General features: G+C 41.6%; 1 protein-coding gene across 2 annotated transcripts in view; it reads right to left on the bottom strand.

The window, feature by feature from the left end:
- The window catches only part of SCD5 (stearoyl-CoA desaturase 5), a 143,230-nt gene that overhangs the window by 32,372 nt on the left and 86,588 nt on the right, over positions 1–24,270 (bottom strand). The window contains exon 3 of one of the 2 annotated variants that reach the window (XM_019731353.2): positions 7,293–7,498. In XM_019731353.2, coding sequence (XP_019586912.2) covers positions 7,293–7,498 — 206 coding nt within the window. Of the gene's footprint in view, positions 1–7,292; positions 7,519–24,270 lie in introns of both variants that reach the window. The other variant, XM_074324282.1, reaches the window with a different exon arrangement.

The raw sequence follows: 24,270 nt of genomic DNA, 5'->3' as shown, positions 1-24,270 counted from the left end.
ACCTCAATATTGAATCATCTCTGTACTGTACTCCAGAGTATAATTCAGTTGTTTGGCTATAGCAATCAGAGTCTCTTTAGAAAGGCCAAAGGTTTAATATGAGTAGTTAAAGGATGTTTTACCTCTTCCATTGACTTTTAACAAAAGAGATCTTTAAACATAGCTCACACCTCTTTAGTTGAGTTTTATCATGTCCTTGGAACTTAGAAATTCACAATTTTAATTTTTGACAATTGCAATTGGATGCAGGGGAAACTGTTTTTTTAAAAAAAGTATTTCATTCTCAAAATTTTTATGGAACCAGGATAAAATGCAACAGTTTGTGGTGAGGGCAGAATGGAAGAGAAGATTCCAGGGCTAAAGCTGTTAGCCAAAGGTAGACTGCCCCTCAAAAATGGAAGATAAGATTCAAAGAGAGGGAATATTTACACATACTGGGAACTTATAAAAAGGCAAATCAGAGCAAGACAATGAAGTGAGAAGAGAATACAATACAAAACAACCCTCATCTCCCCGTCTACATACATATACATACATACATACATAAATTCATAAATTCATAAATAAAGAGTCTGCCTGAGCACTAGCTAAATGGCTCTCATTCTCTAATAAAGCTGGGTGAGAGGAAGAATATCATGGCATTGAGAACATGGTGTGACAGATGAGGGAAAATGTCCCCGTGCAGAGAAGGACACAAAGGGAGGAACAAAGCCATTTGGCAGGACACCAGAATGTGGGGACAGAAAGAGGCAAATAGGCAAGAGAGAGTGAACCAAAATCAGATTTGTGAGGCAGGGACTGAGTAACAGGAGAGATGGAATGGGGAGCAGCAAAGGTGTCTGTGGAGAGAGGCCCCAGCAGGCAGGGGACAGATGTGTGGTAGGGCTCCCTTCCTCACATTCCCAAACCCAAACTGGAACTCCAGAAAGAAAGAACAATACCTCCAGAATCTGGTTCTCTTATTCAATGTCCAATCCCCAGCACCGAGAACAATGTCTGGTATATAGTGGGTGCTCAAAACACAGGGGTTGTATGAAAAGTGATACGTGCAAAAAAGATTAGGAAGCTGAGTCCCCTAAGAAATGCCATGTGCCTCGTGGCTTCCATTATTCAGGTATGAGTTGGCAGAGAGGATACCAGAGAGTTGGGCTCTGCTTACAGCACGGCTGTGCGATGCTCACCTTGGGGCCAGTTAGGGTTTGCTGTTGCAGGACCATCGAGGATCCAAGTGAAACAGGCAGTGGTCAGACAAATAGCAACTGATGAGCAAAGGAGTGGCAGAGGGTAGCCATGCTTAAAAGGCTCTGCCTCCATGTCTGTCTCCAAATCTCACCCACATGTTTAGATGTTTGAATGTCTCATCATCTAGGGCCTCTCCTTTGGGGATTGTTTCTATAGAATTTTCCACAAACTACAACTAACCCATCAAGGCCTGTCATGAGCTCAGACATTCAAAGTCACTAATATCTAGACAAGAATTGTTCTGTTAACAGAACAATTGGGAAAGCCCCAGGGAAAATGGACTCATCACAGAGAGACACCCCAAGAGACCAACATAGAAGACTGATCCAAGAGATTGGGTCAAGGGACATGGAGTCAGGCTGACTGTGGATCTCCAGATGATTCATCCCACTCCCTAGGGGATCCCCCAAGTGGAAGATGAAGCTGGGGGTGGTGTGTAGAGAAATGAAGATGAGTCAATTATCTGACTGCTCAGCTCTGGCTATGTGGTGGTCACCAACAGAGAAATAGTGGTCACCTGGGGCTTAGACAGAAAAGAATGACACAAAGTCATAAAAGTGAGGGTATCACTGAGAGATGTCATGCTCATTTAAAAAAAATAAGACTAATGATAACAGATTGAGATACAACAGGCTTCAGAAAGATTCAAGTGTCTTCCTGGAGTGACAAGATTTATACATTTTCATCTCTTCCCAGGGCACCAAAACAGAAACACTTCACTCTTCTGAATCTTTCCATCCATTTTCTCATAGTTTATCCCATCACCATGGTGATGAGGCCAGGACCTTGTGTTCATGTTTCTGCACTAGACTAGCATCCTCCTCAACTACTTCAAAAATGCATACTTCTTCTAAAGGAATTTCTTATCTAAGATAGGAATCAATGGGATAAGCAAAGCATTAGGAGAAACAGCCTCTGGATCTGATTCTCATTCTGTCATCTCAGAAAAAGGATTTGAGATTCTAGTTTCTGTTCACTAAAGGGAGGCAGAGAGGCTACTCACTTGCTTCACAAAAATGTTCTAAGACTGAGTAACGTGACAGCCAATCATTTTGCTCAAGGCAGAACAATTAAGGAACTATGGCAGAGACTGCTAATTGCTTACCCCATATCTATTCACCCTTCCCTCAATAGAAATAAAACCAGGCTTTTACTCAAGGGTGAATATATTAACCAAGAAGACTACACTTCCCAGTTTCCCTTGAGTGCAGATATGGTCAATGGAGAGGTAAGTGGATAGGGTATGTGTGTCTTCTGGGAAAGCTTCCTGGAGGTGACTGACTCAACTGAGTGGTGTCATGCCATCCTCATTCCCAACTTCCTTCTGGTTAGAGCACTAGTGGTCACCTTGAACAATAAAGTGAAAGAATGACAGCCTCAAGCTAAGGATGGTGGAGCAGAAAGATAAAAGAATACTGTTTTCTATTGACTGTGTGTTGCCACCATACTCCAGACCTCCACAATTATTTTACATTAGTGAGAAATAAACTTTCATCTTGTTTAAGCCAAACACAATTGTAACTGATAGACCCACTGTCAACCTTCTGAGTAGCTCCCTTTTAGGCTCACCCCAACATTGGCAGAGCACAGCCAAGGGCAGAGGTAGAGGCACCTACCCTGCGGCCCGCTTGGCCCCTTCTCTTCCCACCCCTAGCTCTGTCTGCTTTGTGTGGACATCTCAGCTCACACTTCTAAGCTCATCCACAGGCTAACACTGTTCCTTATCCACTCTTCAGGACTAGGGTACACACAGTTTCCACCAGGAGCACAGAGCCCCAGACAGGCTGATGTAAGCTCTGAAGATGGGCTCAGAGCCATCTGGGCAGAAAATTCCAGGATCCTAGGACTCCAAGTCATGGTCTAGAAGTGGGGGCAGGTTCCAGGTGGCATGTTCCTTTGCCCTGTGGTCTCCCTGCTGGGAGAAGCATGGCCTTTGATGGTACAGGACCTAGGGCAGGGGCCCAAGTTGCCAGGTTCTAAATGTAATACCACTAGCTTCTCTCCCCCTCACTTCCTAATCCTTCTCTTTTTTAATTCGCAACCTGACGGTAGAGCAAAACTTAAAGTAGTCCAGTTAACTATTGTTAAAACAGCCTTGGTAAGATTAGCTCTTAGAGGAAAAGCCTGGGACTACAACTTGAACTGTGCTGTTTTCCTGTTATCTTAATGACACTATCTTCTCTCTTTGTGAGACTGTATAATGAAAAATTGATCAAGTCTGGCTCTCTGGCAAGCTTTTCTTTCGGTGAACTGTCATTGGGATGGCTAAGCAAGTGTATCAATCCACTGCAATATTAATGTTAGTGTTAGTGTACTGAATGAAGGAGGAGACTCTACATCCTTGGTCTCCATCATTTACACATTTGCCTCTTTGAGGAAACTCTCCACCTGACACTTAGCTGGAACTGTTTATAAAAACAGTGCACCCTGGGAGGAAGTGGCACACCCCAGCCACCAAAACTGAAACAGGGAGTGTTGCCCTCAGAGAATCTAGGGGAGCAGGTGGGAATTCTGCCCAAGAGAGGAACTCTAGAAGATGTGCCACTGAGATGACACAGGACTGGGTCCCAAACAAGCTGGGTACCTTTGTCTGTTACCCTGGAAGCCTGAGGTAGCAAGGACTGAGACGTGATGTGGCAATGCCACTGATGACAGACCCACCCTCCAAAGATTCATTCCTTGAGGAACCTGTTTCCTCTACATGGTCTGCCTGGAAGGACCGATAAAGCTGGCTTCACGGATGTGAAAATACCCAAACTGTTGCACCTTCTCTGTGTATCCTGGAAGCTCTTTTCCTTTAGTTCAGCGATTTTAAGCCTTATTTTGGATTAAGGATCTCTATGTTCTCTAGGCTGGATAATTACCAAAGGACGTGACTGTTCACCCCACTTCAGAGAACTAGTGTAGCCCCTTTCAAACTACAAGGCATAATCAAAAGAAATTGATCAGATAATGAATTAATAGGTACTTGATACAGACTGAATATTCATGTACCATCCCCCGCCCCAAATTCCTCTGTTGAAACCGAATCCCAGTGCAATGGGGTTAGGAGGTGGGGCCTTTGTGGGGGGATTAGGTCTGAGGGTAGAGGCCTCATGAATGGGATTAGTGACCTACAAAAGAGACCCCAGAGAGCTTCCTTGCTCCTTCTGCCATGTGAGGACACAGCAAGAGGATGGTCTATGAACCAGGAAGAGAGCTATCACCAGACACCAAATTTACTGGTGTTTTGATCTTGGACATCCAGCCTCTAAAACTATGAGAAATAAATATTTGTTGTGTAAGCCGCCCAGTCAATGGTATTTTTGTTACAGCAGCCCAAACAGACTAAGAAAGTACTTCTATTCCCAACTTTCTATCTACATTTTTTTATTCGTTTCTTATAGGAAAAAATGGAAGGCATGGGCTAAAAGATTTATAAGGTCTCTCCTAGTTCTAAAGTTCAATAGCTCTATGTAATACTATGAAATGAGAGATATCTTAAATATCTTTTCCCCGACCCTCATCTAACTTCTTCTCATCTTTCCGGTCTTGGCTTAGAAGTTACCTCCTTCCATAGGCCTTCTCTCACTCTCCCTATCCTGCAGTGTTACCACGTTTTGTAAGGAGGCCAAAGATCTTCTATTTTATTAATGAGAACTCAGCTGAGTATAATAGTCTGGGTTTCTCTGACCTTAAAACTGGAAGTTTTTTCACCTTTCTCTTAAAAAATGTGGTAATCTGATTCCTTAGGTGTGTGCTCATGGTACATATGTCCAAAAACTATTTCTAAATGCAGGCAGAAGAACAAAGACTATTTCAGCATGTTCCCTGAGAACATCTTTCATCACCAATCCAGTGACCAAAAGGGGTTGTAACTACCAGAAACCATCCACTCATATTATTATTTCATATATATCACTGAGCTCCTGCAAGGAATCAATGCGGAGGATACAACCTTAAAGATTGGTCTCTGTCCCCCCAGAATTTGCAGCCTAACAGGGAACCCACAAATTAATTTACAGACAATTATACCCTAGTAAAAGGAGTGCTATAATAGGGTAGTCCAGACAGGGGTCTCCTAGCCGACACTGTAGGCTGGGGAGGGTGAGAGAAGTCCTATGGAAGGAGCTGACTTCTAAGCCAAGACCTGAAAGATGAAAAGAACTTCCAGTTTTAAGGTCAGAGAAACCCAGACTATTGTACTCAGCTGAGTTCTCATTAATAAAATAGAAGATCCTTGGCCTTCTCATCTGAGCTCTTCAAATTAATATAAGGTCTGACGGTCCCAAAGCATTGTTAATTGTATAGCAACATTATTTATATCACAAAGTTGGAAATGACATACATATCCAATCACAAAGTGATGGATAAATAAACTATGACACTCAACCGATAAACAGATGCAGCTTTGGACAATGTGCCTACAATATAATCTGAAGTCAAAAGGTGAGACATAAATTACACATGCAGTATGACTGTCATCATGTAAAATACATCAAATATATGCATATACTGTAGAAATATATACTACAGGATATTAGTAGTGGCTGTGCTTACGTGTTAGGAGTGTGTGAGTGATTTTCTTTCTATGTTTCTGAATTTTACAGATTTTCTTTAATGACCTTTAATATTTAATTCTCGTGGTGAAAAGTCAAAATAAATAAATCATTTAATTGTTCATCGAAAACATCTTATTATTTTTTGCTATAAAACTTTTGGCTATTGATACTGGGTGTGTCCACCTGCAAGATCTGTATTGAGGACCAGAGAGAAGACCCTGTGGTACAATCAGTAGAAGCGGGGGATGGAAAAACATGGACAGCTCTGGAGTAGCAACTGCATATGTAATAATAATAATCACTGATCTAAGCTCTTACTACGTGCTAGGCATTTTTTCATTATGTCCTCACAAAAACTGCAGGAGATAGGTACTACTATTACTCCCATTTTGCTGGTACGTGGAGGAGCCACAGAGTTTGATCCTGGTCAGCCTGTATCCATGGTCCACTGTTTTCTCACTATGCCATACTGCCCACTCCAATGTAAAAGGAAAGGCAGAGAGGAAAATGAGCATATTTCTAAGCCATACATTGTTTCATGCAAGGATCTCTTTATGCCAGACAAGGCACAGCCTCCATTTCCATTTTTAGGAGATTCTATTTGGATAAGTCCTCAAATGAGTCCTGCTTGCCAGTGGAAATGGTCCCCAGTAACCACTTGTTCACCATATTATCTCAAGACTCTAGCCAGAGGGTCACCCATAAATTGTCCCTCTTTGGGACACCATGTTGAGTTTTGACTATAAAACATAAATCCATTGCTTTGGGGCAACAGGCTCATTTATAAATGCTCTTATAGTGGCCAACTTTGCAGACCTAGACCAACATGGATACAGTGCATGTCTGCTTAATGCTTAGTTAAAAGGTGAACACTGGTTGCTGTCTACTTCCCAGCACAATTATAGGCAACCTTTCGCCATGTGCTTATTGAAAGTAGATTCACCCTGCAAATGACTGAATATGCCCTGCTGACACCATTAGTGCACAAGCACTTTGAGGCTCTCTGTTACATGGTCACATTTTCTCTGCACAGAAACCTACTGGTGTAATACCTCTGGGAGTGAAGGGAGGGTAGACTTCACTACAAGAGAATTCCAGGAGAACAGAGCCCGATACCTGGAGAGAATTCAGTCCTGCTGGAGTCAGGTGTACCGCTAAAATACAGCCAATCCTTCCTGCCCTCCTCACCACCCCAGTGAAACACAAAGGGGGAGTGAGGAACTACAGAAACAGATTTCATGAAATTAGCTGTGCGGATTGGTCTGAAGGGAATGACATTGGGCTGAAAGGAAATCCACTTCAAATTAAAATTAAAACCAAATGTGTGAACAGGGAAAACTTAATGAGGATAAGGAAATGAATAAACAGAGAGAAATCCTAATAAGAAGACAAAATCATCAGGATAAGTGCTGTGAGGAGAACTACTTGGGGATATTACTGTATCCCATGCGCTCTCTGTCTCTTGGTCCTGTCCCCTGAGGGACAACTCTGTGGTGTCCCTCCACTTACTTTCTCTGAAACCGGACCACAGGGTCATCCAGCAGGTCAGTGAAGTCAAGCTTTCTCCCCTTCTCAATGACATCTTGATGCTTGCGAACAAACAGCCACCCGATGTGGGAAAAGAAGAAGCCCCGACGGGCATTGTGGGGGTCAGCGTCAGTCTCCGAGTACTTGTGGTGGACGCGGTGGTCCCTGGCCCACTCGAAGATGTCGTTCTGTAGAGGGAATGCAGACCCTGAGTGAAGAGACAAAGCACCCTGGCACCTTCTTGAAAGCTTCTCAGCCTTCCCCTGCTCCCAACCCCCATCCTGACCACTGCCTTCCACTTTGCTCCCGTCCTCAACCCACAACCTCTCAACCTCCAACTTAATCCTTGGGGTTGGTCGGGGGTGATCTGCAACTAAACAAGAGTAAATCGTCACTTAGTAGGGATCTTAGCATGTGTTTGGGATATGACCACTGCAGGAAGTTCAGGCTTATTGATTGAACTGGAGGGGAAACCTGAAAGAAAGTTCTGGTGGAAGCTATTAAAGTCTCCAGGGCAATCATTAATGTCAAGAAAAGAGAGATTCAGTCTCAGGACAAGTCTTGGTTGTCAGAGAAGAGGGGCAACCTTGAGTATAAAAGGGGGTTGGTTTTTGGCCTGGACCTCTCTGCCCTTCCTCCCCCTGTCCAATGGCCTTCATGTCCAACTTGTGGAGATCAGGAAGCCAGTAAGTAAAAACCTACACAGCTATTTCATCAAACCTCTGCAAAATACCAAGACACAAATAATACTACTTGCGGACTGCTCTAATAGTGTCACAGAAAGGGAGTGGAGGAAACTTTGGCTTCTTGGGCAAACTGACATATTTGGCTATAACCACCATGTGAAGAAGCAGCAATGCCTGAATGGCAGGCAGTACTTGTTGGATATCAAGAGACTCTCCTGCCCAAGGAAGGAGAAGCATCAGAGTCCAGCAGATTCTGCGAAACCCATAGAAAGGGTAGGGCTCAGGCACACATGGGGAACACATCCTGTTGACCCTCTCATGATGGGAGACATGGGAGGGTGTCAGGGGGCTGGAGGTCCTGGGTGAGCTATCAGAGGGCAAGAACCAATGGCATTTAGGCTATTATTAATTAAACCTTATCTATACCCATGGGCCAGTGATATCCATAAACTTTCAATTTATGCTGTTTTCTATTTGATAATATTTTTAAAACACTGAGAAGACAAATCAGGCTTGAAGTAATGTCTGTGATAAGAAAATTAACCTGAAAATAAAAATAAATTTATATAGTATATAAGCCCGTTTCTTTAAAAAATATGGCGATAGTTTTTCATACCATACTATTCAGTACTTAGTCATGTTTTTATTAGGAATCTGCCATTTCACATATATTGGCTTCATCCTGCTGATGAGAAGAGAGGAGACTGTTTTATTATCAAAATTCTAATAGTTCTTTTAATCAAAAAAGGGTTCATAGAGGTTTTGGTTTCTCTCGCTCACCACATGCTACTGAAAGGCTACACAACCTTGTTCATCTATAGCACCACTGAAAACTTTTCAAAATTTGCTTTACCCCTGGTTAATGGGACAGAGAGGCGGGAGGTAGGAAGACCCTAAGAAGTATATGCTCAGCTTGAATGTAAAGAGAGAAAAGAGGTGCTTAGCAGTCTGTGTAAGGCAAACATTATAGCTTGGCTTACCATAAGAAAGAGGTCTTTAGATTTTACCAGTGTATTTAAACACAGTAGTTGGAAAAAGTGAAAGCATTTATTATTTGGAATCACAGAATCTGGAGTTGGGAAGAAATTTCAAATGTCAGACAAGACCATTGCCGGCTAAAATAATTTATTCCTTTTGCATTAGTTTACTGCTTTTATTGCAATGCCCATCTGAACATACAAAGAAAGGGGAAGCCTCTTTCCCCAGTTCACAGAAGGAAAATTAAGGCTTAGAAGACATTTACTCAAGTTCATCTAAGTCAAAACAATAATGGAACAAAGATGGCTCAACTTTGGTTCTTAGTCCACACTCTTTTCAGTGAGAGAGTTACCTTATTCTCCATTTTTGGGGGGAGGGGAGGGGGGTTCTTATATAAAGAACTCTCATTTTTCTCGTTAAAAGATCGATTCCTTAATTTATCACAGTACAATTTTATAAAAACTCTAAGTAGAGAATTCCAAAGGACTAGAAACATTATTCTCACAAAATTAAGCGTAACACAACAACAAAAGAATGATGATGAAGACAAGTTGGAACAGAGATATTTATTTATTTTAATTCCTCTTACCTGGATACCTTGCCGACAAAAGCCACTTTGACTGCGACAGTGGAATGAAGCAAGGGTTTTGGCCACATTCCAAATGATTGAGCACACAATCGAGCCAAAAATACTTGAAGATGTATTTCTTTTAATCCTTTGTTATTGTTTTGTTTTTAACTCTAAAGCTGAGTCCAGTGAAAAAGTGACTCAAAGAACAAGATGTAAGTCAACAACAGGGCAGAAAGGGAACAAGATTCATAGGCTCACCCAGGGGTCTTTTTCTTTCTATTTATCTGCATTTTGCTTCTATCCTAGAGTGATTGAGAGTGGGAGCCAATCTGTGAATAGCATTTGTATTTGATGAATAGCTGTGGGTACCTAGGGTGTGTTTGGTACAGTCAACATGTATGAAAAGGAAAGCTGAGGGCTGATGAGGAGGGAGAGATGGCTAAGCAAACCTCTCTGCAGAGGTGGGGAGTGAGAGGAAACATCCTGTAGCCACTGCCATAGCCCTGGCAATATACTGGTAATCTCTCCTCCTCCCTGTGTGTACATAGTGCTGTTTACTCTTGTCTGAAACTATTTGCAGCACTCCATCATCCTCGCTTCAAGGAAATGGAAAAAAAAAAAAGATGCACAGAGAGATGGTGAACTTCCAACAATGAGCTGACTCTCAAATACGTATACTCCATCTGTTCATATCCTGTGTGCATGTTTTGATAGTGGCCATGATGTTGAACTCAGCAGCAACTCCTGAAGCTTAACGACTTACACATTCTAATAAATCAATAACAAATCATTCAATTTGCAACTTAGAGTTTATACTTAACAGTTGGTTCTGGTAAGATCATAGTCTTAATATACAACCTCATTACCTTCATAAGTAGATACTCACATGTTTATCGATCATTCAGGTGGAGGAAGAGAAGAAGAGAGCAGATCAGGAGTATAGTTCAGGTGGTAGGTTTTATTATCTGAGGAGTCATACCAAGTCCTACTTTGTGATCTCCAAGAGAAATATAATACAAGCCTCATATGTAATTAAATTTTTCTAGGAATTTCCAGTCAAAATGGTAGAGTAGGTAAACACTGTGCTTCCTTTCTCTCATGACCACATCAAAAATACAATTAAACTACAAAACAACTATCATTGAGAATCACCCAAGTCTAGCTGAACTGAAATCCTACCACTAATGACATACAGAAGAAGCCACCCCAAGACTGATAAGAATGGTGGAGATGTGGAACGGGCTTCTCCCATACCACGTGTGACCATTAAAAATCAGGAGAAATGTATCAGCTGCAGAGGTACCCCCCAGAGGAGCAAGGGGGCCCAGCCCCACACCCAGCTCCCCAGCTCAGAATTCCAAGGTGAAAAGTCCTCATAACTTCTGGCTGTGGGAACCAGCAGAGACTGTGGTTGAGACGGAGGGTGACTAGAGGCCCAGGTGATCCTCTTAAAGGAACTGTGCTCCCACTTACTCACTGACGTACTCACTCACTCTGAGCTCCAGCACTGAGGCAGCAGCTTGAAAGCTGCCAGGGACATACCGAGGGGAACTGAATTGTCTGGTTTCAGGGCAAGAGCTGGAGGGGCAGCTTCCTCCCAGACAAAAGTGCTGGCAGAAACTACTGTTTTTTTGCTAAGCCCTCCCGCCTGCCAGGCATGAAGATGCAATTGACCACCATATCTCAGTCTCCATCAACCTGGCTAACACCCATTCGTTCACCAGGCCCTGATGATTCCCTTAGACTCCACCCCACCCAACTGCTTCCAGTGGCTTTTTCATATGAATGGCCTGTCTTGGCTCATGCTGTGGACTTTCCTAAAATCTCTCAAAGGTTCACAAAACTAAATCAAACAGCATCTGGCTTCAGCATGTCCTGTACATCTTGCTGAGTAGCCCCAAGCTTGGCACTAGTGGCAGCCAGCCTCAGTTGATGGCTTGGACTCTCAAGGCACATCCAAGCCCAGGCAGTCATCTGTGGATTGCCTTGTGGTTCATGCCAGGTAGCCCTGGGCAGGGCACAGACTGCAGCTGAATGTGGCCTGTGGTGGGGTCCCTCCCAGGAGGCTCCGGGGCCAGCATGCCAGGTGGCCAGCTTTGGACCAAGCCAGAGCATCACCTGACTGCCTCCAGTATGACACACCCAAAGGGCAGACTGGGCAGGCAACAGAGCCCTGCTAAAGCAAGTCCTGCTCTATAGGGTCAGACCTTGAAAAACAGCTTCTCCACTGTAGTCACGGCCAGTCCTCACAACCAATCAGCCCAAGGGTCAATCCCTCCCACCGACATGCAAATAGCAACCAAGGCTCAACTACAACAGGAGGGCACACACAACCCACACAAGGGACACACCCAGAGCACCTGGTTCAATTGACCAGGGAGACTGTACCACTGGGCCCCACAGCACACCTACTACATAAAGCTACTCTACTAAGACTGGGAGACATAGCAGCCCTATCTAATACATAGAAACAGAGGGAAGCAGCGAAAATGGGAAGACAAAGATACATGTCCCCCCAAAAAGAACAGAACAAAGCTCCAGAAAAAGAACTAAACAAAATGGAAACAAGCAATCTACCAGATGCAGAGTTCCAGTGGTTATAAGAACGTTCAGTGATCTCAAGGAGAACTTCGACAAAGAGATAGGAAACATAAAAGTGGCGACAGAAAACAAAAAAGAACCAGGCATAAATAAAGAATACAATAAAAGAAATGGAGAATACATTAGAGGCAATCAACAATACAGTAGATGACGCAGAGGTTCGAATCAGCAATTTAGAAATAAAGGTAGTAGAACACCCAATCAGAACAGCAAAAACAAAAAGAATCAAAAAAAATGAGGACAGTTTAAGGGAACTGTGGGAGAACATCAAGTACACCAACATTTGCATCTTTCTGGGGTACCAGAAAGAGAAGAGAGGGAGAAAGGAATTGAAAACTTATTTGAAGAAATAATGACAGAAAACTTCCCTAACCTGGCGAAGGAAATAGAAACACAAGCCCAGGAAGTACAGAAAGTCCCAAACAAGATTAACCCAAAGAGGCCCACACCCAGACACATCATAATTAAAATGCCAAAGGTTAAAGACAAAGCAAGAATCTCAAAAGCAGCAAAAGAAAAGCAGTTAGTTACCTACAAGGGAGCTCCCATAAGACGGTCAGCTGATTTCTCAACAGAAACTTTGCAGGCCAGAAAGAATTGCCATGAAATATTCAAAGTAATGAAAAGCCAATATTTATAACTAAAATTATTCTATCCAGCAAAGCTATCATTTAGAATTGAAGGAGAGATAAAGAACTTCCCAAACCAATATTGCAAGGAATCTTAGAGGAACTTTTTTAAGATAAAAAAAAAAATTTAAAATATGAATAATAAAATGGCAACAACTACATATCAATCAGCAATTACTTTAAATATAAATGGATTAAATGCTCCAAGCAAAAGAAAGGGTGGCTGAATGCATAAGACAACAAGACCCTTACATATGCTGCCTACAAGAGACTCACTTCAGATCAAAAGACACACACAGACTGAAAGTAAAAGGATGGGAAAAGATATTTCATAAGAATGGAAAAAAAAAATTGAAAAGCTGGCATAGCAACACCAGACAAAACAGACTTTAAAACAAAGGCTATAATAAGAGACAAAGAACTACCCAGTAATCCCACTTCTGGGTATTTATCTGATGAAACCCAAAATGCTACTTTGAGGGGATGTGTGCATCCATATGTTCATTGCAGCATTGTTTACAATGGCCAAAATGTGGAGGCAGCCTGGGTGTCCGTGGATGGATGACTGTATAAAGAGTAGGTGATACACATATACAATGAAATATAGCTCGGCCATGTAAGGGAATGGGTTCTTGCCATCTGTGGTGGCATGGATGGACATGAAGGGTATTATGCTGAGTGAAGTATGTCAGACAGAGAAAGACAGATGCAATGTGATTTCACTTACATGTGGATTCTAAAGAACAAAACAAACAAATAAATAAAACAGAAACAAACTCATAGATACAGAAAACATTTTGATGATTGCCGCATGGGAGGGGAGATGGGGGTGAGTGAAAAGGGTAAGGGATTAAGAAATAGAAATAGGTTGTTATGAAATAGTCATGGGGACGTAGGGTATAGCATAAAGAATACCATTAATTATACTGTAATAACTATGTATGGTGTCAGATAGGTGCTAGATTTATTGGGCTGATAGATGAAAAAGGGTTTGGGGGACAGGGTGAAAAACATGAAGGGATTAAGAGGTAAATTGATAGTTACAAAATAGTCATGGGGATGTAAAGTAAAGCATAGGGAATATAGTAAAAAATATGGTAATAACTATGTATGGTGCCAGGTGGATACTAGACAAGTCAGGGGCATCATTTCTTAAATTATGTAAATGTCTAACCATTATGCTAAACACCTGAAATTAATATAAAATAATATTGACTGTCAACTGCAATTGGGTAAAAGGGTGGGGGGAAGGTGAAGGGGAATAAGAGGTTTAAATTTCCAGATATAAAATAAATAAGTCATGGGGATGTAATGTACAGCATTACATAGGGAATACAGTTAATATTGTGATAGCATGGTACAGTGTCAAATGGTTGCTGAACTTATGGTGATCACTTCTTTAGGTATATAAATGCTGAGTAACTATAGTGGACACCTGAAACTAATATAATATTTTATGTTAGCTATATTTTAATAAAATTCTTTAAAAATATTTTTCTAGTAGCCACATTAAAAAAGTAAAAAGAAACAAGTAAAATTAGTTTTAATAATATATTTTACTTAACATAACATATCCAAAATATCATTTCAATATATTATTAGTATAAATTATTGATGCAATATTTTACATTATTTTTTTCTGTACCAATTCTTTGAAATTGGGTGTGTATTTTACATTTCTAGCACACCTCAATTGGACTAGCCACATTTCAAGTGCTCAGTAGCCACATGTAGTTAGTGGCCACCATATTGGATAGTGCAGGTCTAACTCATGGCTTGGACATTTTTTTATATGTGTGTTATACTTTTAAAAGTTTTTAAAATTTCAATGTTGCTTACCAGTGAGAGTATGAAATTGGCACAAACCATGTGAAGGGCAAATATGGACTGCACATATCAAAAGGGTTAAAATTCTGCATATCTAAAATCTAACAATTCATTGTCTTTATCTTAAGGAAATTTATCTTAAGGCAAAATGAATTTATCTTAAGGAAATAAAAACAGCTGTGTGTAAAATTTTAACCATAAGGCTAGTCACTGCAGTGAAAATGTGGAAAACCCCTGAATTTTCACATTACAGGATTTGATTGAGTACTGTGTGATATATTAATTCAATACTCTGTGTGTGTGTGTGTGTGTGTGTGTGTGTGTGTATGAGTATAAACATCTTCTGGAGAAAAATATTAAGAAAAAAAACTCTTAGGGTTACCTCAGGGGAGTGAGACTGGGAGGTAGGAGATGCAGAGAAATACTTTTACATTTTATCTTATACTCTGAAATTTTCAACAAGAACATCTGTTGGTTTTGTATGCAAAAGGCTAATTAACAAAAAAGATATTGCAGTATTGACACGGAGAGAGGAGCGGGAAAGTAGTTAAGTAAAAAGTAGTTTTCGTTTTTTCGAAATATAGGTAAAGTATGAATCCATTTAAAAAAAAATACGTTTTTGGGCATAGGGAAAATAAAGGAATTATATGTCAACCTGTTTATAGTGGTTTTCTCTAGGAAGTGAGATGGTGGGTGATTTTTTAAATTTTTTCTTTTAGTTTGTATTTAAAAATTTTTTATAATAAACAAGTTTTTCTTTTGTAATATGGGGAAACAAAAATTTTTTTATGTTTCTATGCTCCTGAATCAAAACAACCCAGCTTCTGCCATCAGCCCCACATTAGGAAAATCTCTGTGAAACAGTAAGATTCATCTAGTAATCCAGTCAGTTATATATGTTTACGTCCCCCTTCTTCCATCTTTGTTCTTATTAGCACTAGTCAAGCACAGTTCAACCTGTGTGACAGTGCCCTTGCTTAAACCCATCCTGTGTCTTGTACCTTTATTACTTCACTCTCTATGATAGATAATGTCCTACACAGGGTCCCTGCTGAGACTGTAGAAATTGAAATTGATCATGTGGTGATTTTTGTCCATAAGTACAGCCTTTGAGTATTATCTGGGACTTGAGCAAAGGTAATCAATCTCAAAAACTCCACTGAAGCAGATTATGAAACCACCCACTCCATCAGTAATTTTCCCTTCCTCTTCTGTTCAGAAAATTCGAGTCTAGTCCTCTAAATAGCCATAGGGGAAACTGTCTATTAAGGCCCACACAATTCCCATTAGTTAGCAAAGTAAAAGCGAAATGTAAACAGCATTAGCTCATCCCAGTCAACAGAGGTGAGACCAGAACCATTGATGGGCTTTCCTCCAGCCTAGCTACAAACACATGCTTGTTTTTGACCAGACACCAATGTGCTTGTTCTCTCCCCTAACTCAGTTGTGTGGCTGCTAAAGATTCCAAAAGGGGAAATTTACCAGATGGCCTCAAAACATAGCCAAAGGGAATTCCACTTGTATTCATAATACATCTTTGTTTCCAGTCAATAGTGAAAAAGAAACTAGGAGCAGGAATGACTTGTCAGCTTGAACAGGTAGGTTTTAGACTAGAATGTGTGTGTCTTGTGAGTGAATGGCATCTGGTCTGGGACAAGAGTCATTGCACCAAGGGGGTCAACGAGGGAATGACACTGCTGACTCCAGTCTGTAGGGACCATGAGGCTCATTTGAAATAGACTTTCTTTCAGTCTCTGGAGCCTGAATATAATCTACTCCAGTTCAGATGCCAACATTGCACTCTTTAAACAGTAAAGAACATTCGGTGCTTTCCCCATTGTTGGTACTGGGTCAGCACTGATTTCCCCCCAGATAACACTGGCAATCTGTCAGAAGAGCCCAGAAAGTCCCCAGAAAAGGCCTGGCAATAGTCTATACTACCTGGCAAACTGAAGTTTCAGGAGAACATGTCCCCACCTGCTGTCTATCCTTCACGTGGCCCTTGGCCTTAGGAGGTTTTAGAAGCTGTGCAAGTATTGAAAATCCAACTTTAGTGGTTTAAAAAGTATTTGACAACATTTAAAAATTGCAAGGAAGGAAAGGGGTGTTTCATATTTTCTTTTATTACTCAATTGTGTAAATCTCTTACAATGAGAATGTATTTGAATAAGACATATTTTTATAAAACACATTTTTAACACACATTTTGAAAATGGCTTGGATAGTCCTTTTGGTAGACAAGCTAGCCTTCTGTGAATCTTCCCAGTTTGGGTTTTGGAGGGTTTTTTGGCCAGTAATGTGATCATTGTTGTCTCCTTAGCTACATCTCCTTCACTCAACGAATCAACATTTCAGGGAAGAAAGGGCCTAGAAAACAATGACAGCCCAGAAGCAATGGACCCACCTCACTCCCAGATCTTGGTTTTTAAGTACCATTTCCCCCTAAAAGGAGTCAGCACTCTTTGGTGAAAAGACTGATGCCAGAACTAGGGCAGAAGAAAAACACATGAGGAACTTGGTATATTTTGTTGTGCCAGAAAGTAAGGGACTGCTCTTAAAATGATGGCAACATGTCAAAAAGGATATGAGTCCACTTGTATTGCTTTCCAGTGAACAAAATGGGGTAATTTGATTAATAATTTGGGGCATTAAGATGAATACTAACAGCAATGGACTAAAATCCATTTAATAAAATAAGATTCCATGAGCCCATAATAAATAAATAAAAAAATAAATAAATAAGCAAGCAAGCCAACCAACAAATGTAGAAGAAATTATGGAGTTAGAAAATCATCATTTTTGTGGATGTCATGGCAATAACTGATTCAAGCAAGAATCACCAATATTTCTGCAAAAACTACTATGTAAAAGATTGATGAAACAAATTTTCACAGCTCATAGTATCTCAGCATAAATTACTCCTTAATTATTAAAAAAGGAAAAATAGTAATCTTACAGTGAGGAAACCAGGGTAGACACCACCTGAACCAAGTGACCAAAGTTCATACCACCAATATGACAAAGCGCTATCCTGTGCCTCTTGTTTGATTCTCAGGACACAAGATCATTAATTCCTGCCAAAAATGCACAATCTGGGTATAGTTGTGAGGAAATGTGAGCAAACTAAAAATGAGGAGCATTCTACAAAACAACTGATTGGTCTGTACATTTCAAAAATGTCAACATCATAAAATCAAAGAAAGACTGAGGAACTATTCCAGATGAAAAGAGACTAAAGAGATATTACAGCTCATTGCAGTGTAGGATCCTGAATTGGTTCCTGGACTAGGATCGTGGATGTAGTATTGTATTAAAATTAATTTTTCTGATTTTGGTACATGTGTACTGTGTTCATATGAAAGGTCTTTATTAGGAAATACACGCTGAAGTATTTAGGGATGAAAAGGCATAATGTTTATAACTTACCATTAAATGATTCAGAAAAAAATAACAGAAAAATGTATATACACACATATGGAGAGAAAAAGAATAATAAAGGAAATGAGGCAATATGTTAATAACTAGTGAATCTGGGTAAAGGTATACAGTTCTTCATGGTATTTTTGTAAGTTTAAAATTATTTAAAAATAAAAAGTTAAAACTAAAAAGGGGCCGGCCCAGTGGCTCAGGCGGTTAGAGCTCTGTGCTCCTAAAACCGAAGGCTGCTGGTTCAATTCCCACATGGGTCAGTGGGCTCTTAACCACAAGGTTGCCAGTTCAACTCCTCGAGTCCCGCAAGGGATGGTGGGCTCTGCCCGCTGCAACTAAGATTGAACATGGCACCTTGAGCTTAGCTGCCTCCCAGATGGCTCAGTGGTTGGAGCGCGTCCTCTCAACCACAAGGTTGCCAGTTCGATTCCTCGACTCCCCCAAGGGATGGTGGGCTGCGCCCCCTGCAACTAGCAATGGCAACTGGACCTGGAGCTGAGCTGCGCCCTCCACAACTAAGACTGAAAGGACAACAACTTGAAGCTGAACGGCACCCTCCACAACTAAGATTAAAAGGATAACAACTTGACTTGGAAAAAAAGGCCTGGAAATACATACTGTTCCCCAATAAAGTCCTGTTCCCCTTCCCCAATAAAATCTTAAAAAAAAAAAACGGAAAAGAAAAAAGTCAAGGGCATCTTTCTTTAAAAATCTGATTTTCCCCTTCCACTCCATTTTTACCCCACTATCCTTGTTCAGGATTTCATCAGTTGACCTGGATTCCTGTAACAGCCTTCTAAAGCCTCCTGCCTCTAGTCCTTGCCCCTCTGCAATACTTTTGGGATACTGAGACCATACTTCCCATGTTCATACCCCCACCCTCAAATACCTATCATTCCCTTGCTTATTATCTGACAAGTTTTCCATGTTACTTTTCTCATCAAGTCTAAACACTTCTTCTTGGCAATCAAAGAGCTTCAACTGGCCTAATCATTCTTATCTTTCCCACTTTGTTTTTCAATTTGACAAATATTTACTGACGGTGGGTATGTGCTAGGAGATAAAGAAGAAACAGGACAGTCAAGTGGTTATATCCTCAAGGAATTTATATTTTATGGAGGAGACAAACATAAAGTAAATGAAGTCAACATCATTTCAGGCTGGTATTAGTGGTATGAAGCAAATAAGTATGTGGGAAAACAAGGGGGGGGGCATTGAGCAAGGCAAAGACTTTCTCATCAGGTAATCTTTAGGTTAAAAAGAGTCGGGTGGGAGTGAGGGAGAAAGAGGGAATTGTCTCAGTAGACAGATGGATTTGGTGCAGTCCAGGTACTAAGAGAAGTCCAGTGTGTTGGGTGCATGGAGCTAGGGCAAGAGTGGTGCCAGATGAAGTCTGAGAGGTATTATGACATAATAAATAATATATGTGGTCTTTGTCCCTAGTGTTTCCTGGCACAGAACTTCAAAGCACTGAAATTTCCTGAGGGACAGGAAATGGAGAATCATTCCCTAAATGATTAGGGAAATGGAGAAACCGTGGGTGACTCCCAGATTTTTGGTGGGGAAAACTAGGAGAGAAACAGTTTGGGGAGAGACGGTAGAGTCACAGCTTTGGTTTGGGGCACAATGATTTTGAGATGCATAAGAGACATCCAGTGAGAGATGTCACACAGGTACCTGGATTTGCAACGCACTACACGCCATCAGTATCCTTTTTCAATCAGACTGACTCTACCATGCAGGGACCCCATACAGTATGTCATGATCATTCCCCTCTCTTATCTTTGCTCAAGTGTTTCCCCTATCTTCTCCCCTTCTTCCTTGCCCACGCAAACCTTGTTCACCTTTCAAAGTTCAGCTCAAAACTGCCCTTGTGCATTAGGCTTTATCCTAATACCCTAGCCCATATTCATATTTCTGTAGCCCTAAGAGGCAGTACGGAGCTTTGGAGTAATTTAACTCCACATTGTCTTGTAAGAGTCCCTCTTTATTGCCCATAAGTCTGGCCAGCTCCATCAGATCGTAAGCTCTTCATGACAAGGGTCATTTCCTATACATGTCTGTGTTCCTCATGAGCATGTAGTAGTTTATGCACCTAACATTCAAAAGGAATTGACTAGCAGATTTATACAAAAGGCTGTGGAAGAATCAATAGGAGAAGATGAAGATAATAAAATGTGTCTGCCTTCTGATAGAATTTCTAAAAGCAAGGCTAGAAACTTCCTCTGGCATATGAAACTCTGTAAATCTGACCATTAATTAAAATTGTTGACTCGATGACTCCTGCAGCTATTGTATCGTTGGAGCTTAATAAAGCATATAAAATAGCATCCCTGAAATATTCCTGTGACAAGACCTATAGTTGGCACTAGTAGGAACTAGGACAGGATGAATGAAAAGCCTGAACTTTGATAAGCAAGGACCAGAGATGAAAAACAGCTCAATAGCTAATGAGGGGGCGGGGGCGGGGGAAGGCAGCTAATGGAAGGCCCCAATGTATCTGTTAGATCTAGTAGTTTTATTTAGCGTCTTCATTAATGACTGGGAACAAGGCACACACATTTTGTTAATAACATTGTTGGTTGGCACCAAATTAAGAGGTGCTGCAGACATCTTTGAGAACAGAGAAATAACACAGATGCATCTAAAAAGGTTAGAAATATGAATAGAAATTATCACAATGTGGTCTCATTTAAGAAAAATGCAAATGAAGGCAGCTGGGAGAGAAATCACCCAAAATGCAAAAGAATCAGTGGGTTGGGAAACCTAGAAAGCAGCAACATAAGACTGTCTGGCAGGAGAGCAATGGAATAAAGAATAAGCAGTGACAATGTGCTATCTCAGTGTAAATCGTTGGTGGCAGGTTCAGGAAGAAATAGCTTGTCAAGGAATTGCATTGTAACAGTGTCCTTCAACACCCATGAACATTTTTGGAGACAATGTGGAAAAATAAACAGACATAAGTTCAGGCCTTAGTTTCTTCAGTTGTTAGAAAAGTAATGAGACTTGGCTTCTAAGGTCCTCCAGCTCTAACCTTCTGTGGTTCTAGGAAAGGAAGATATTGGCAAGGGAGAGAGCAGGGTTAACGACGTGCCCTGTCTGAGCACTTCTAAAGATTTATGAAAAGAGGCAGAATGAAACATTTACCTTGAAAATATGTTGCCGAATAGCTTCCAAATTGACAGGACTGCATGTGGAATTCATCTTAAACAAGTGCATCTTTTTTTTTTCAATATAAATGTGGAGCCAAATTAACATATAAAATCTAGTAGTTATCTGTTTATAGAAAAACCCTCTACTCTAACAAGTATTTCTTTAAATAAAAACTTTCTGTGACTTTACAGTATGTATTTTTTTGTTTATAAAAATTTAATCACTTTGAAAAGCTAAGGAACACATCTGTTGCACAAAGAGTAAAACATCTGCATGTTTCTGCTATATTTGTGGAGGGCAGCATGAGAGACAGACTAGCCCTAATGGTTGGTGTGTCCATCTATATAGAATTACTACTGTCTTTTCTCAGGCTACCTCAGGCTATCACCTTTCATTCCTTTCAAGTGATTTCACTCACCTCACCTGCTTTCACTTACCTAGATCCACAACAAAGAAGGAAGTGAGGCATCTTGGGGGCGGTGGGGGCAGGGGATGGTGGAGCCATTTAAATCTCTACTTTAAAAGGTACATTTTTATTGGTAGAAAATGTATTCCTGTCAGGTAAGTACATATGGAAAATATAGCAGGCTCGGGAGAGTTTCTCTTCTCTCTCTTTCTCTCTCTCTCTCTCTCTCTCTCTCTCTCTCTCTCACACACACACACACACCACATACTAACAACCTCCGTCCTGTCATCTGTCAAAGTATCCTGCCAATACTGGAGTTACAAAGTTGTACGTATATAACAATAATGCTTTAATGAATCCGTAAGTCACATCATCATGAGCAGAGAAGTTGCTCAAAGACAGCCAAGTCTTTGTCCTTTCCACTCGATTTCTAATTGTTCCAGGAGGGCCAAATGCTGTGGAAGGAGACACTGTGAGGCATGGCGTGCAAACTCTCTTCCAGAACCACACAGGGAAGGCTTCTCGGGGCCTCAGGGTCAGGACCACTTCTGCTGCTGCCTGTTTACCCAGGAGGAGGAAACCAACCACATCCACCCATCCTAAAAAGAGGAAGGCAAACCTGTTTCTGACATGCAGAAGAAAGGTCGGGCATCTGAAGCTTAGGCCTGTGGTTACGAGAGGCGGCCAACACTGAAACAGGATGTCTGCAGTGAAAGTTAGAACCTGCACAAGAGCCATGTGAGGTTCAGGATTCTCGAGCCTGCAGTAGTGTGCCAGTGTTTGGTTCTCCTTCTAACCCAGGGCCACCCCATGCTGCTGCTGACACCCAGCGTCATCCTCGAGAGCACTGCCTAATGTCCCAGCCTCCCTCTTCAATGGGCACATCCACAGAAACCCAGGCTTGGCGATTGCTCCATGATCCTGAATCTGGCACAGAATCTCTAGGGTCTCATGACTGTGGTCTGAGGTTTCCTTGTGCCATTGAAATGTATGAAGCCACGTCGCTCCCTTGCTGACAACCTTACAATGCCTTCCCATGGCTTTTAGGAAAATACCCAAACTCCTTGCTATGTCTGACCACCCTGCACTGGTGCGGCCCCTGTCCCCACCACAGGTCTCTGGCCTCTTCCACAACCGTCTCCCACACTCACGTGGACCAGCCCCACTGACCACCCATCCGTCTCTTCCTTGAACACACCATACTTGCTCCCCTTTGTTTTGGCTCCTCCTTCTGCATGGAATGTTCTTCCCCACCTGTTCTCTCCCTCAGGTCTCAGCAATCATGTCACCCCCTCGGCAAGGTCTTCTCTGACCATCGTATCTACAGAAGCCACCTCCCTGTCACCCTTTATCACATCGCTGTGCTTAAATTCTTCACATTCTTTTGTTTACTTACTTGCTTTCTCTCTGTCTGTAATATATATGTTATGAGGACAGGGACCTAGCCTGTCTTGTTCTCCAGCGCTGGGAACAATGCTTAGCACAGGTATTTGCAAAATGAAAGGATAAATATACATTTTGACCCTGGGAGAGGCATTAGAGCATCAGTGAGAGGGTGAGTGCTGGAGTGAAGCCGCCTGTGCTTGAATCCCCCTTCTGTCACTTAAATCTGTACACCCTCGGTCAGGTCATGTAGCCTCTTTCTTTTCATTTTCTCACCTATCAAATGAGGAAAATAACAGTGTCTACTTTATAGGGGTATTATCAGATGGCAACGTACTTAATGAAGTGCTGGTACGTGGTTAGCACTCAAACATTGTTGTTTTTGTTGTTCTTTACCTGCCAAAGCTCATGGCCCATTATCATGTGCTATTTACAAATCACACTGTAACTTCTACTTCCTGGTCTGACATGTAACGAGCTTGGAAGTAGTCAACTCCTATCCACTCAACAAGACAAAAAAGCCAAACAAACTGAAAGTCAACAACTCTTCTTAGATCCATCAGAGAATTGAGGTCACAGGCAAACTGCTGCCCTGAAAAGCAGAGAGACTAACAGGCAGTTACAGAGAATCACAGCCTACTGGACACAGAGGCCCAGGAGCCAGAGCCTGCAGCTGGCGCCAGGAGGGTAGGAACACTTGAAGCTGTCAGTGTTGAGTTGCTGGAGGCTTAGTGTGGACAAGCCTGAAAATTAAAAACCCCTAGAGGGCCCAGTCCTAGGGGGCTCCACACTTTCAAGAATTTTACCTCCAGGAGCCCTACCAGGTTCTCGCCATGAACAGCTGAGAAAAATCCCCTTGTTCTTCCAGAGGAAAAGGAGAGAGGTAATTGCAAAGCTCTCTGTGCTCCTTAGCAAGACCTGTCCTCAAGAGAAACTGCTTTACCAGAGCCTAATCAACTAGGTTTTACCAAAGCCTGGTTGACCTAAGGGGGAGGGAAACATTCAGCTCAGGTTCCCCAAAAGACTGACCCCTAACCATAGGACCAGAGAACGCTCTCCCTTTACCTCCATGTCAAGAGGGCTCCTGTGTAATAACAGCAGATTTCAACTGAAAGAACTGAAAGCCTTAAACCCTACTTAAAAGAGGTCTCTGGGAAAACCCAAAGACAAGAGCAGAGAGACATCTTTTCAGACTAAAAGTACCTCCACCTCTCCCACTATCGCCCCCTGCCCAGTACATACATACATCCTCCGCAGAAGAAAGAGAAAGGGAGTTTCAAATGTTTAAGCCCCAATT

The sequence above is a fragment of the Rhinolophus sinicus genome, linkage group LG02 (genome assembly GCF_036562045.2).
Source record: "Rhinolophus sinicus isolate RSC01 linkage group LG02, ASM3656204v1, whole genome shotgun sequence".
Taxonomy (NCBI): Eukaryota; Metazoa; Chordata; class Mammalia; order Chiroptera; family Rhinolophidae; genus Rhinolophus; species Rhinolophus sinicus.
The sequence above is the reverse complement of the archived record's forward strand: the minus strand, read 5'-3'. Positions and strand labels throughout refer to the sequence as shown.